General features: G+C 41.6%; 1 protein-coding gene across 7 annotated transcripts in view; it reads right to left on the bottom strand.

Annotated features, from left to right (window-relative positions):
* Positions 1-609: 609 nt before the first annotated feature.
* R3HDM1 (R3H domain containing 1) overlaps positions 610-14,601 on the bottom strand; it is a 203,007-nt gene continuing 189,015 nt past the window's right edge. For 6 of the 7 annotated variants that reach the window (XM_025403880.1, XM_025403881.1, XM_025403884.1 and 3 more), the window contains 4 exons: positions 10,472-10,616; positions 3,859-3,941; positions 3,313-3,397; positions 610-1,948 (listed from right to left, as the gene is read on the bottom strand). In XM_025403880.1, coding sequence (XP_025259665.1) covers positions 1,593-1,948; positions 3,313-3,397; positions 3,859-3,941; positions 10,472-10,616 — 669 coding nt within the window. In that variant the 3' untranslated portion in view covers positions 610-1,592. The remainder of the gene's footprint in view (positions 1,949-3,312; positions 3,398-3,858; positions 3,942-10,471; positions 10,617-14,601) is intronic. The other variant, XM_025403878.1, reaches the window with a different exon arrangement.

The raw sequence follows: 14,601 nt of genomic DNA, 5'->3' as shown, positions 1-14,601 counted from the left end.
AATTGGGATATGCTAGTTGGTGGGGAAGCCTGGCATTCTCTGGGACCAGTGGGACCTTGCAAATGTGCCAAAGTGAGTGCATATCTGCACCAGAGTCTGGTGACACTTAGTGCTCTTCAATTTCATAGTAAAAGCCCTAGTCTGGGCTGGAAGATAACCAGGTTTCAGGCAAGCGGCAGCTGGCAGACCCCTAACTTTTTGATTTCCCAACAGGGTGACTTTGCTTGGCTTACCAAAGGGAAAAGATGTCTAAAAAGCATTTGAGTCTAAGTGGACAATTGGGTGTGCAATATATAAGCTAAAACCAAATTTATCTCACCAAACATAATCTTCTATTTTTAGTTGCCTGACAATAAAGTATGTTCATACTCCAAATTTCCATAGTTTGTAATAACTTTATGATAGAGAATACAGTAACAAGAATCATATCCACCAAGAATCACTGCCACAGAGAAAGGGATGTTTGGGACATTTGTAAAATGAGGTGGTTTACTGTTTTTCATCTTCTGTAAGCTTGAAATTGACTCAAATCTTCCAAAAAGGTTACTGTCTTCAAAGCTGACACTCATTTAGAAGGTGCTTTTAATTAAAAAAAAGACAAAGTGAGTCTATATTTGTAAACATTTATTCTCTTGAACTGAAAAAGGCTTGCATCAGCACACATTGTACAGCCTTGCAAATTACACAGAAATTGAAAAGAAGGTTCCTTGTTCATAAGTGCAATGAATCTTTGATGTCCAGTGATCCGCTGCAAACAATGAAAACAAACTGTAAAGCACTTAAGAAGTTTCCAGCACTCATCAAATGCATTTCCTTAGGTGACAAAAAATCCACAAGGAGGGGAATGCAAATAAGTGGCATTTAGTTATTAGAGAGATACTTGAAAAAAAAAAAATGGAAGTATTTTCCTGCTTAGAATGATTTCTGTTCCCCTCTGAATGTAAGTGGTTTAAGAGGCATTAAGAACATAATTTATTTTATACTTAATGTTCACACTACCTAAATGAATAAGGAAAGGGTCCTACAGGGAAGAGTTATGTATTTTTTGGCAATTGTTTCTGAGTTTAGAGATTCGGGGGAAGAGTAATCCTCTATTTGTGGGCTCTTCTTAGCATCCCTAACCCCCAAGGAGATAGTACATGGTTTTGACTTGGTTATTTCACTCCTGCATTCTTTTTCCCCCAAATTTTAAGTTGGGTCACATTGTGCTGGCTGCAAAAAGAAATACAGGTTGCAACTGGTTATAATCATTTTGAAGAATAATTTGCTGTACAATAGAGCTTTGGATCTGATACAAGAATTTAGAAATATAAAACAAAATAACTATAAAAGTTAGGAGGCATTTGAACAGCATTTCCTTAGAAAAACCTGCTAACTCTGTATCATTCTGACGTGGATTCCTACAGTCATGTGGGGTGAAATGCATATATTTTCCCCCTTTGCTGGATCACTGGCCTTTCTTCAAAAGCTATAACGCCATGAACACACATCCTAGGAGTCTCTATAATGTTAACAGAAGCTCCAAACACCAAGCCAATCAAAGATGGGAGAGGGCAGGGGAACCATAAAGGCGAAGGGTCCAAAGGTGGCTGTTACTGAGAACTTGCCCTTTCCAAAATGTGAAAGTCATAGTGCTTCTTGCTTGTTCTCAGCTTAAACTTGTTAACTGAGTTAATTTGTTTCTTCAATGCATTCTGTGCAGCTGAAATGGACGGGAATGTGGCTAAGACGGTGTAGGTGGAGGCCAAGTCACTGGGTTTAGAGCGTTCAGGGTTGACAGTGTTGTCCCCGCTGCCACAGCAGAGGGGGTGACGACGTGGTTGCGACTGGGGGTCCCGGAGCCACCGGATCTTGGCGCCAATTTTAAAGAGTTCCCCAAAAAGCTTTTCAGCTTCCATGCGAGTTATTCCATCTGGTAGTTCAGTAATTTCCAAGACCTTCCCAACAACTAGAATAGAAAAGGTACAGAAGTAACACATCCCTGTTACCAAAAAAGTTGGGTAAAAAAGCACTGCAGACTCAAATATGACATGGGAAATGACCATGCAAATACACAAAATTAAAACTTTTAGGGCTATCTGTTTTTTTTTTTTGGGAGATGGAGTCTTACTCTGTTGCCCAGGCTGCAGTGCAGTGGTGTGATCTCGGCTCACTGCAACCTCCACCTCGCAGGTTCAAACGATTCTCCTGCCTCAGCCTCCCAAGTAGCTGGGATTACAGGCGCCCACCACCATGCTCAGCTAATTTTTTGTGTTTTCCGTAGAGACGGATGGGGTTTCACCATGTTGGCCAGGCTGGTCTCGGACTCCTGAGCTCAGGCAATCCACCTACCTCAGCCTCCCAAAGTGCTAGGATTACAGGCATGAGGCAGTGCACCCGGCCAGGGACATCTATCTTTTAAATCATTCCTACTTACCCCGTAGGCAAGGGGTAGAGAGCTAATAGTGTTAAAGCTACTGAGCTGGGTGTGCCTGTAATCCTAGCACTTTGGGAGGCTGATGTGGGCGGATCACCTGAGGTCTGGAGTTTGAGACCAGCCTGACCAACATGGTGAAACCCTGTCTCTAATAAAAACACAAAAAATTAGCCGGGCGTGGTTGTGGGCGACTGTAATCCCAGCTATTCGGAGGCTGAGGCAGGAGAATGCTTGAACCTGGGAGGTAGAGGTTGCAGTGAGCTGAGACCATAGCACTGTGCTCCAGCATGGGCAACAAGAATGAAACTCCATCTCAAAAATAATAAATAAATAAAGTAAAATTAAGCTACTGATGTCAGTCTTTACTGGTAGTTGCACAAATAAAAAGAAGCATTGTATGGTGGCTTCTCTAAATTAGGTGATCTCAAACATTTTTCTGAACTTCACATTTCCATTGTAAAATAAAATAAAAGCACTTGCCCTAACCACACCACAAGGCTGCTGAGTAGAAAGTTAAAGTACAAACTTGAAGGCACTTTACCACAGAGAGGCAATATATTTGTTCACTCAGACTCTCTCCCACATGGATGTAAGGACAAACCCTTTCTCAAAGAACTAAGAGGCTAAGAGTTTCACTCTACTTGTTCCTCTCACACATTTCTCTTTGGCCCCTCTGTCCCTCCTAAACCTACCTGCATCTTACCATATATACTCTCATATCTCAAATGACACAGGGTCATAGGAGTATATCCAAGAATCCTAAATCAGACGGCAACAATTATTATGACTTTTTGCAGGATTCTAGGAAGAGGAAAACCCATTTCTGTGCTGTGGTGTATTCTTAAAGACTGTCACCGGTTTGTAGACCCATATCCAGTTGCCCCTCAGAGACATACCTGTTTCTCCTGCTCCAAGGTCGGTGGATGCAGCTTTTTTAGCTTGTCTCCTTCCTCGGTTTCCATGTCTGCTGCCAGGCTGACCCTGAAAACCCAAAAATAGTTGAGAAACAAGGTTAATAATGCTGAAAAACACACTTTGGATGTTTAAAAACTTAACACCCAAACACTTTTAGTTTGGGTTTTGCACTCTGGCAGAAGAAAATCAGTCCCAGGCCTTCTGAATTCTGCCTCTGTGGCAGTGACATTCCTGTCCATTATGACCAATCACTTGCTGACAGTCCTTCATTAGCAAGAGTGCCCCAATTCCTAGCCACTGCCTTGTCTTTGGGTGGCACTAGGGAATTACTGTTCTGCCAAGCAGCATGCCATCTTCTCCCTTGCTCTGCTCCTGATGGAGCCAGTGATAATCTGTGTAAATCAACTGGCCGAGGCACAGAGCTCTCCTTGGGCAGTGCCAACAGGTGGGCTCAGGGTTGCCCCTTACACTCTGAGGGAGCTATGATGTTCTGCAACAAAGTCTAGGAGGTTAGTTGTCTTTTATACCTGTTGGTTTGGAATGTGTCCGTGCAGAACAGCAGGAGGGTTGTACTGCAGTGGCTGGCCAAGTAATGGATACCTGGAATCTCCTGAAAGTCAATAAAATATATTTACATTTTTTCTTTCCTCAGTTAAAAAATGCTTGCCAGACGCTGGCATGGTGGTTCATGCCTGTAATCCTAGCACTTTGGGAGGCTGAGGCAGGTGGATTACTTAAGGCCAGGAGGAGTTCGAAACCAGCCTGGCCAACATGGTGAAACCCCATCTCTAATAAAAATACAAAAATTAGCCTGGGGCGTGCTGGTAGACGCCTATAATTCCAGCTACTCAGGAGGCTGAGGCATGAGAACTGCTTGAACTCAGGAGGTAGAGGTTGCAGTGAGCCGAGATGGTGCCACTATATTCCAGCCTGGGTGATGGAGTGACTGTCTCAAAAAAAAAAAATAAATAAAAAAAAATAAAAATAAAAATAAAAAAGTACTTGCCAGAGTCTTCTAATTGTTCAAAATAAGATGAACAGGGGAAAGAAACAAGTATGGTAGCATAAAAAAAGTATAGATAACTGACATTTTTCTTTGGGAGACAGGGTACTGCTGTGTCGACAACCCAGGCTGGAGTACAGTGGTGCAATCATAGCTCACTGCAGCCTTGAACTCCTGGGTTCAAGTGATCCTCCTGCCTCAGCTTCACAAGTAGCTGGGACTATAAGCACAAACTACCACACCTGGCTAATTTTATTTTAGGAGAGATAGATTCTCACTATGTTGACCAGGCTGGTCTCAAACTCCTGGCCTCCAGCAATCCTTCCACCTCATGAGTTGCTGGGATTACAGGTACAATCCACCATGCTTGGCTAAATGACATTTTAAACAAGAATTAAAAATTTCCACATATCCTTTTAAGAGCCCAGGCAAAATTCTGAAAAGATTAAGGACTAATAACAGTGGCTAGGAAGCAGGGTGCATGGTAGGAACTACATGAATAGAGATAGGATGGAGAGAAACTTCTCTGTACACTTGAAGATATGGAAGAGGAAGAATCTAAGAAAACTATGACACTAAATCCTAACATCCCATATGAAATACACCAAAATAACTACAACACACATGCCAATCACTTGAGGTGCTGAAATCTACATCATTCTATTATGATTAAAATCTTACCTTTCAGAGGAAGGAACTCTGGATAAACATTAAGTCTTTATCTCCCGCAATTCACTATTAATTGCTATAAATTTATGCATATAATATATGCATGTACACATTTACATATACTCAAACACACTTTAATAGTTTTAACCAATGGGTAATTGTACATCCTAGGTCTTAAGTCTGCTCTTCTTAATCTTTAAGTGAAATTTGCATTTATAATTTGAACCTGTTTAGAAAAAGTTGTGTAGTTCTTAAGTGTCATTATTCATAAGTATCCCCTTCCTAAATCAGTAAGTGTGGGTTAGTGAGGATGGAGATCTTCCAATTGCTTTCTTTCACTCAGGAAAGCCAAAAGTCATCACACAGCAAAGGCTTAATAACTGCTGACTGCAAAAACTTTGCCTTGGAGAATAAGATTTTTGTGTTAAATTTTCATTTATTTTATAATCATAAGTTCTCAAATTTAGTACATTTTGTGCTTGGAGGAGGGTTATCAGTAGGTGCTAGGAAAGCATCCTCAGGAAATTGTGCACCCTTTCTCCTGAGAGCTTCATAACAGAAAGAAGCAAGGTGTGGACTTCTTGCCATTCCACAGGGCTCCTTCCGGGTGAACACAGTGAAGATGCCTGGGCAGCTCCCTGGCAGGACATATGTATGACACACTCGCTCTTTCCCAACCTATAGATGGAAGGGCAGATATGACATGGGGTTTTGACACTGAGATCAGAGATGCCAAGTGACATGTGAAGGTGTATAAAAAATAGTTGTGAAGGCCAGGCGCAGTGACTCACGCCTGTAATCCTAGCACTTTGGGAGGCCGAGATGGGTGGATCATGAGGTCAGAGTTCGAGATCAGCCTGGCCAACATGGCGAAACCCCGTCTCTACCAAAAACACAAAAAATTAGCTGGGCATGGTGGTGCGTGCCTGTAATCCCATCTACTTGGGAGGCTGAGGCAGGAGAATAGCTTGAACCTGGAAGGTGGAGGTTGCAGTGAGCCAAGATCGCATCATTGCACTCCAGCCTGGGCAACAGGGTGAGACTCCGTCTCAAAAAAAAAAAAAAAAAAGAAAAAAGAAAATAGTTGTGAAGAAGTCAGAGTTAAGTGCTACAATAATGAAATTTAAAAAATTTAATGAGGCTCAAAAACTTAGCATTAACAGAATAGCTGTTTAATATTGATAGCATTAACAGAGAAAGCTGTGTAAAAATTCTGGAATCCCCTAGATAAAGACACCTAAAATTTTTCAACAAAAGATAAAAACCTTTTAATTCTATAGAATTTCAAGTATATAAAAGTATAGATAGAAAAGCGTAATGTACCCGCCGTCATCCAGGTTCAACTGTGATCGCCCCTGCTTTGTTTTTCCTGAAGTATTTAAAGCAAATCTCAGCATTTTCCTTGTAAATATTTCAGTATACAAACATCTGTATCTAATGGATAACTCCTTTTTTTTTTTTGAGACAGAGTCTTTCTGTGTCACCTACGCTGGAGTGCAGTGGCACCAACTCTGCTCACTGCAACCTCTGCCTCCCAGGTTCAAGTGATTCTCCTGCCTCAGCCTCCCGAGTAGCTGGGATTACAGGTGTACACCACCACGCCCAGCTAATTTTTTTCATATATGGAGATAAGATTACAGTCAGCAGTACAAAGACCCCTCCTAATAGGTTGGGCTAGGTGTTCCTCTTGCAGCATTCATACCAGACTGTATGATGCGTACTGTTTCAATTTATCTTTTTAAAATATGCAATTTCTAAATTAATTAATTGATTAATTAATTTATTTAGAGATGGAGTCTTGCTCTGGCACCCAGGCTGGAGTGCAATGGCACGATCTTGGCTCACTGCAACCTCCACTTCCAGGGTTTAAGCGTAGCTGGGATTACAGGAACGCGCTACCATGCCCGACTAATTTTTTTTGTATTTTTTTTTTTTTTTTTTTTGAGGCGGAGTCTCGCTCTGTCGCCCCCAGGCTGGAGTGCAGTGGCGCGATCTCGGCTCACTGCAAGCTCCGCCTCCCGGGTTTACGCCATTCTCCTGCCTCAGCCTCCCGAGTAGCTGGGACTACAGGCGCCGCCACTACGCCCGGCTAATTTTTTGTATTTTTAGTAGAGACGGGGTTTCACTGTGTTAGCCAGGATGGTCTCGATCTCCTGACCTCGTGATCCGCCCGTCTCGGCCTCCCAAAGTGCTGGGATTACAGGCTTGAGCCACCGCGCCCGGCCTTTTTTTGTATTTTTAATAGAGATGGGGTTTCACCATGTTTCAGGCTGGTCTCAAACTCCTGACCTCATGCTCCACCCATCTCAGCCTCCCAAAGTGCTGGGTTTACAGGTGTGAGCCACCGCGCCTAGCCTTTTTTCTAAATTTAATAAGGAATTTGTTTTGTAGAAAATTTGGAGATAGAGAATTACAAAGGAGAAAATAAAAACGACCCCGGGGCTGGGTGTGGTGGCTGACATTTGTAATCTCAGCACTTTGGGAGGCCAAGGTGGGGAGACTGCTTGAGCCAAGGAGTTCAAGACTAGCCTGGGCAACATGGTGAAACCCTGTCTCTACCGAAAATACAAAAACTAGCCAGGTGTGGTGGCGTGCCTGTAAGCCCAGTTACTCAGGAGGTTGAGGTGGGAGGATCATCTGAGCCCGGGGAGGTCAAGGCTGCAGTGAGCCACAAGTGCACCACTGCACTGCAGCCTGGGCGATGGAGTAAGACAGTGTCTCAAACAAGCAACAACAAACAAACTAACAACAACAAAACCCACCCTGGTCAATTCCACCACTTTTAACATTTTGGTGTATATCTTTTCAGTCTTCTACATGTGTGGGCTGACTCATGCATATGTGTGTGTGTAAGGTTTTAAGGAAATTGAGATATAATTAACATACAATAAAACAAACATTCCAAGTGTTGAATTTGATGAATTCTAACAATTGTAAAAGTCCGTGTAACCATACCATCCCCGTTAAAGAACATTTTCATCCCTGGAAGAGTTCCCTCCAGCCCGCTTCCCAGTCAGTTCCACACTCCATCTCTACTACTATCTGATTTTTAACGTCACAGATTAGTTTGTCTGCAGCTGAATTTCATATAGAATATATTCTCTTTTTGTCTTATTTTTTCGTTAACATCGTGACCCGGAGAGTCATCATGTTGTTGTGTGTCAGTAGCTTGCTTTGTTCACTGTTATTGTTGAGTAGTACCCTTTTAAGGATGTAGCACAATTTGTTTATCCAGTCTCCTGTTAATGGACATGTTGGTCATGTCCAGTTTGAGCTATTATAAAATAAGGTTGCTATAGATGTTCGTATACAAGACTGTGTGACCATGTTTTCAATTCTCTTTCCCCTAGGAGTGGCATTGCTGGGTTGTATGGTAAGTGATTAAAGTCTTAGGAAACTACCATACCTTTTCCCAAAGCGGTTTCATTATTGTACACTCTTACCGCCAATGTGTGAGAATTTTAGTAGCTCTGTGTCTTTACCAACATGTTTGTTAAATATTCACATGTGGATTTTGCATGCTGTGGGGGTTTGGTGTACTTATTATTTTGTCACCCAGGTAATAAGCACAGTACACAACAGGTACTTTTCAATCCTCACCCTTCCCCCTCAAGTAGGCCCAAGTGTCTACTGTTCCCTTCTTAGTGTCCATCAATGTTTAGCTCCCACTTACAAGTGAGAACATTCTTCTTTTTTTTTTTTTTTGAGATGGAGCGTCAATCTTGTCGCCCAGGCTGCACTGCAGTGGTGCGATCTTGGCTGACTGCAACCTCCGTCTCCCGGGTTCAAGCAATTCTCCTGCCTTAGCCTCTCAAGTAGCTGGGATTACAGGCATGTGCCACCATGCCCAGCTAATTTTTGTATTTTTAGTAGAGATGGGATTTCACTATGTTGGCCAGGTTGGTCTTGAACTCCTGACCTCAAGTGATCTACATACCTCAGCCTCCCAAAGTGCTGAGGCGTGAGCCACCATGCCTGGCAAGTGAGAACATTCTTTACCAACATTTGGTGTTGTCCGTCTTTTTGATTATAGCCATTCTAATGGGTGTGAAGTGATATTCTGGCTTGAATATTCATTTCTATAATGACTGATGTTAAATATCTTTTCAATGGCTTATTAGACATCTGCATACTACTTCAAAATGTCTGTGTAACTTGTTTTTCAAAATCACTCACCATATTGTGAATATTGCTCCCCCCGCCTTTTTTTTTTTTGAGACAGAGCCTCTCTCTGTTGCCCAGGCTAGAGTGCAATGGCACGATCTCGGCTCACTGCAGCCTCTGCCGCCCAGGTTCAAGCGATTCTCCTGCTTCAGCCTCCCAAGTAGCTGGGATTATAGGTGCCTGCCACCGCATCCAGCTCATTTTTGTCGTTTTAGCAGAGACGGGGTTTCACTATCTTGGCCAGGCTGGTCTTGAACTCCTAACCTTGTGATCCACCTGCCTTGGCCTCCCAAAGTGCTGGGATTATGGGTGTGAGCCACCGTGCCTAGCCTGAAAATTGCCCCTTCTTAATGGTTCTTTAGATAGCTACATAATATTCCTTGTATGAATATACCATAATTTAAGTATTCCTATTGATCAACAGAGTTAGGTTGTTTGTAAATTTTTTTCCTATAGGATAAACTCTTCTGTATATAAATCTCTGTGTGCATTATCCTTAGGATAAATTCTAGGAAATAAAATGATTTCCATATTAGTTTATAATCATCTGCTTGCATATCTGCTCCCCCAAGTAGAGTAAGGGTTAGTGAGGGTAAGGCCTTCTCCTTATTCATCTTTATACACCAAGGGCATAGCCATTTCCTTAATAAATGATTGCTGAATAAATTTTTGTATAATCTTTTTTCTGTTTTATTTTTGAGACAGAGTCTTGCTCTGCTGTCCATGCTGGAATGCAGTGGCATAATCAGAGCTCACAAAGTCTTGAATTCCTGGGCTCAAGTGATCCTCCCGCTTCAGCCTCCTGAGTAGCTGTGACTACAGTTATGTGCCATCACTTCTGGCTGATTTTCGTAGTTTCTCTAGAGACAGGGTCTTGAGTGGCCTCAAGTGATCCTTCTGCACTGGCCTTCCAAAGTGCTGGGGTTACAGGTGTATGCCATTGCGCCTGGCCTGGATAAACTTTTGATATATATTACTCTAACATAGAAATTAAAATACCGAAAAAAATGTAGAAAACTGTGTATTATTACTATAGAGGAATGGATTCTAAGAATAAGTTAAAGCGATTTTAATGTGATCATGTAATTACTAAATATAAGTAATTACTGAATTAATAATTATTAAACAGCAATGATACATTAAGTTTAGGAGAGTATATGGTCACAAATAGAGATGCCTGAGTGTAGGTAAAGATACAGCTCTGTGGAAAATAGAAAGGCAGTATTACCAAGATAAATTACCAAGTGACTGGGAATGGATGTCTTAAATTCTCTGAAGTTGTGACTAGTTTCATGTACACTTACCTTGCCCGGGGACAAAAGGTCTAGAAAATTGGGGCATGATGGAAAGTGGTGGTCCAGAAGGACGTACAGTTTTCAGAGTGGATAGCTGAGCTGGTGCTGGCGACTGAGCTGGTGAAATAATGGGGCTACTGAGTTGAGGGCTGTGCTGCAATTACAATATGTCAAGAAAATGGGTCAGCATTTTGGGCAGGCTTATTTTTTATTCTTCCTGATTACAAACATGTCCTTGTTAGAAAATAATTCAAACATTATAGAAATATGTAATCTGCAACTCCCAAAAATAAACACTGGTAACAGATTCTTTTTTTTTTTCTTCCTTTTTTTTGTTTTGAGACGGAGTCTCACTCTGTTGCCCAGGCTGGAGTGCAGCGGTGCGATCTCGGCTCACTGCAAGCTGTGCCTCCCAGGTTTACACCATTTTCCTACCTCAGCCTCCTGAGCCTCTTGCCTCAGTCCCAGCCTGTAGCTGGGACTACAGGTGCCCGCCACCACACCTGGCTAATTTTTTTTTTTGTATTTTTAATAGAGATGGGGTTTCACCGTGTTAGCCAGGATGGTCTTTATCTCCTGACCTCGTGATCTGCCTGACTCGGCCTCCCAAAGTGCTGGGATTACAGGCGTGAGCCACTGCGCCTGGCCAACAGATTGTTTCTATGCATATGCATTCATACATTCATTTTTCACAAAAATGGGAACAGACTATACATCCTACTTTCGAAACTTACTTTTTAACCTGGGCAATAATATTGCCGATATTTTTGCATGAGAGAATACATACAGCTAACTCACTCTTTTTTCATATTAAATATTGTAACATTTCATATTTAAATAATTTCATCATTAGAGAATAGTTCCTAAGATTGTAAAAGAATTCCCAGATTTCCCAAATGATGTTAACTTTCAGTACACTGCTTTCTCTGTGTGTGTATGTGTGTATACACACCCACCTACACACATATATATCACTGTGTCTTTTTGGAACTGTTTGAAAGTGAATTTCACATGATATTCCTTTAACCCAAAATAATTAGTGTCTATTTCCCAAGAACAAGGACTTTTAAAATATAATCAAAATAGAATAATAAAAGCCAGAACATTAACAATAGTATTATCTAATCTACAGTTAATTTAAATTTTGCCAAGTGTCCCACTAATGTCCCTTATAGCAAAAGATAAGAAAAATGTTTCCCTTTAAGTCCAGAATCCAGATTAGAATCAAGGGCTGTGTTGTCATGGCTCTTTAATCTTCTTGAATCTGAAGCAGAATACCACAGTCTCTTCTTTCTTTCATGACTTTGACATTTCTGAAGATTTGTTTCGGAAGATCAGTTATTTTGTAGACTGTCTGTCCCTCAATTTGGGTTTGTCTGCTGTCTCCTCATTAAAAAGTTCATGTTATATATTTGCGGAAGGAACACCAGAGAAGTAATGTGTCCTTCTCAATGGATCATTTCAGAAGGAACCCACTGTCTATCTGTCATCACAGTACAGGTGATATTTACTTCGGCTGCTTTGTGAATGTGGTGCCTATCAGGTTTCTCCACTGTAAATGACAATTCTTTTAATTTGTAGTTCTAAGTATTTTGTAGGGAGATACTTTAAAAAAAATTCTGCTTTTCATCAGAATTTCACCCACTAGTTGTGTAACCTCTAGTGGTGACTCTTGCCTGATGGTTTCTTGGTGGTGATCTTCTAATTTCACGATTCCTTCTATATTTATCCTTTACATTACACTAAGGTAAGACAGAGTTTCATTTTCCATTTATTGATTTTATCAGTATGGACTCATGAATTCTTATTTTAGTCTATGGATGATCATTCATTTCTATCACTGTTTTATGCCCCAAACCTCCACTCCTGATCCTGTATTCTTCAACATGTCCCTATTTTTCTTCCATCCCTTCCTTACTTTCTGGCACAGCCAAGATGGCCTATGCCCGCCCATCTGGTACTTTCCCTGCACCAACTCTGGCAGCAGTTATTTTTCTAAGGGGCCCACGTTCCTTTTAATGGAGACTGGTTATTTAGAAACTACCATCTCAATAGTAGGTGTATCTTGTTCTTTTCAGTACCACACACTCAAGGGCATTTTCCTAAATTGCACAGGAATAATCAGTTACACACTGATGAATGTCAAGACTGTTTACAGTTTTTCAATATTACAACAAGGAAAAAAGAAGTATTGGACACATATTTTTGCACTTATTATATAATTTTTACTGGATAAAGTTCCAGAAGCATATCTGTGGATCAAATTCTACATTTTGAAAAATGTCTCCGAAGTGCATTCCAAAGAGCTGTACCAATTTACACTACCACAGAGAAAGTCCAAGAGAGCTTATAACTTGATCTTTGCCAAACTATTACTATGGCAGATTACTGGTCTTCCTGAATTTTCCCACTTATATAAATGAAAAGTAGTTTTATATTTTCATCTGTTTAATGGCCATCGATAGTTTGTGAGCTGATCTATAATAACCTTTGTCCCTCATTTTTTTTTTTTTTTGAGACAGGGTCTCACTCTGTCACCTAGGCTGGAGTACGGTAGTGTGATCACAGTTCACTGCAGCCTCTACCACTCAGGGTCAAGTAATCCTCTTGCTTCAGCCTCCCGAGTAGCTAGAATTACAGGTGTACACCACCACACCTGGCTAATTTTTAATTTTTTTACAGAGATGGGATCTCACTATGTTGTTTGTCTAGGCTGCTCTTGAACTCCTGGACTCAAGTGATCCTTTCTCCTTGGCCTCCCACAGTGCTGGGATTACAGGTGTGAGCCACTATGCCCAACCTCTATCTTTTAAAAAAAGTTAAAACCTGGCTGGGTAAAGCGGCTCAAGGCTATGATCCCAACACTTTGGGAGGCTGAGCCAGGTGGACCGCTTCAGTTCAGGAGTTCAAGACCAGCCTGGGCAACATGGCAATAACCTGTCTCTACAAAAAATACAAAAAAAAAAAAAAAAAAAAAAATTAGTTGGGCATGGTGGTGTGCATCAGTGGTCTCAGCTACTCAAGTGGCTGAGGTGGGAGGACGGCTTGAGCCCAGGAGATGGAAGTTGCAGTAGGCCCAGATCATGTCACTGTACTCCAGCCTAGGTAACAGAGCCAGACCCTGTCTCTAAATGAAAAATTAGCTGGGTGTGGTGTGTACCTGTAGTCCCAGCTACTTGGGAAGCTAAGGTGAAAACACTGCTTGAGCCCAGGTGGTTGAGGCTGCAGTAAGTCATGATTGTGCAAACGCAATCCAGCCTGGGTGTCAGAATGTAACCTTGTCTCGACAAAAGATAAAACCTTTTAATTCTATAAAATTTCAAGTATATAAAAGTATAGATAGAAAAGCATAATGAAATTCCATGTACCCATCATTCAGGTTCAACTGTCATCACCCCCTGCTTTGTTTTTCCTGAAGTATTTAAAGCAAATCTCAGCATTTTACTTGTAAATACTTCAGTATACAAACATTTGTATCTAATGGACAACTTTTTTTTTTTTTTTAAATTTTAGACAGAGTCTCGCTCTGTTACCCAGGCTGGAGTGCAATGGCATGATCTCGGAACACCGCAACCTCTGCCTCCTGGGTTCAAGCGATTCTCCTGCCTCAGCTTCCTGAGTAGCTGGGATTACAGGCATACACCACCATGTCCAGCTAAGCTTTGTATTTTTAGTAGAGATGGGGTTTCTCCATGTTGGCCAGGCTGGTCTCAAACTCCTGACCTCAGTGCTGGGATTACAGGCGTGAGCCACCGTGGCTGGGTCTTTTTTTTTTTTTTTTTTTTTTTAAGAGTTAGGGTCTCCCTCTGTTGCTGGGGGGAGTGCAATGGCATGATCATAGCTCACTGCAGCCTTGAACTCTTGAGCTAAAGCAATCTTGCCTCAGCCTCCTGAGTGGCTGAGACTACAGGTGCACACTGCCATGGCTGAATACTTTTTGTATTTTTCATAGAGATGGGGTTTCACCATGTTACCCACCCTGGTCTCAAACTCCTGTGTTCCAGGCCTGCTTTAGCTTCCCAAAGTGCCGGGATTACAGGCATAAGCCACCGGGCCCGGCCTTAAAAAATATCTTTGGATCATTCCATATCCAAATAAGATCCATATATTACATCTGATATTATACCTCTTGAGTCTCT

This window comes from Theropithecus gelada, chromosome 12 (genome assembly GCF_003255815.1).
Source record: "Theropithecus gelada isolate Dixy chromosome 12, Tgel_1.0, whole genome shotgun sequence".
Taxonomy (NCBI): domain Eukaryota; kingdom Metazoa; phylum Chordata; class Mammalia; order Primates; family Cercopithecidae; genus Theropithecus; species Theropithecus gelada.
This window is presented reverse-complemented; position numbering and strand designations above follow the sequence as displayed.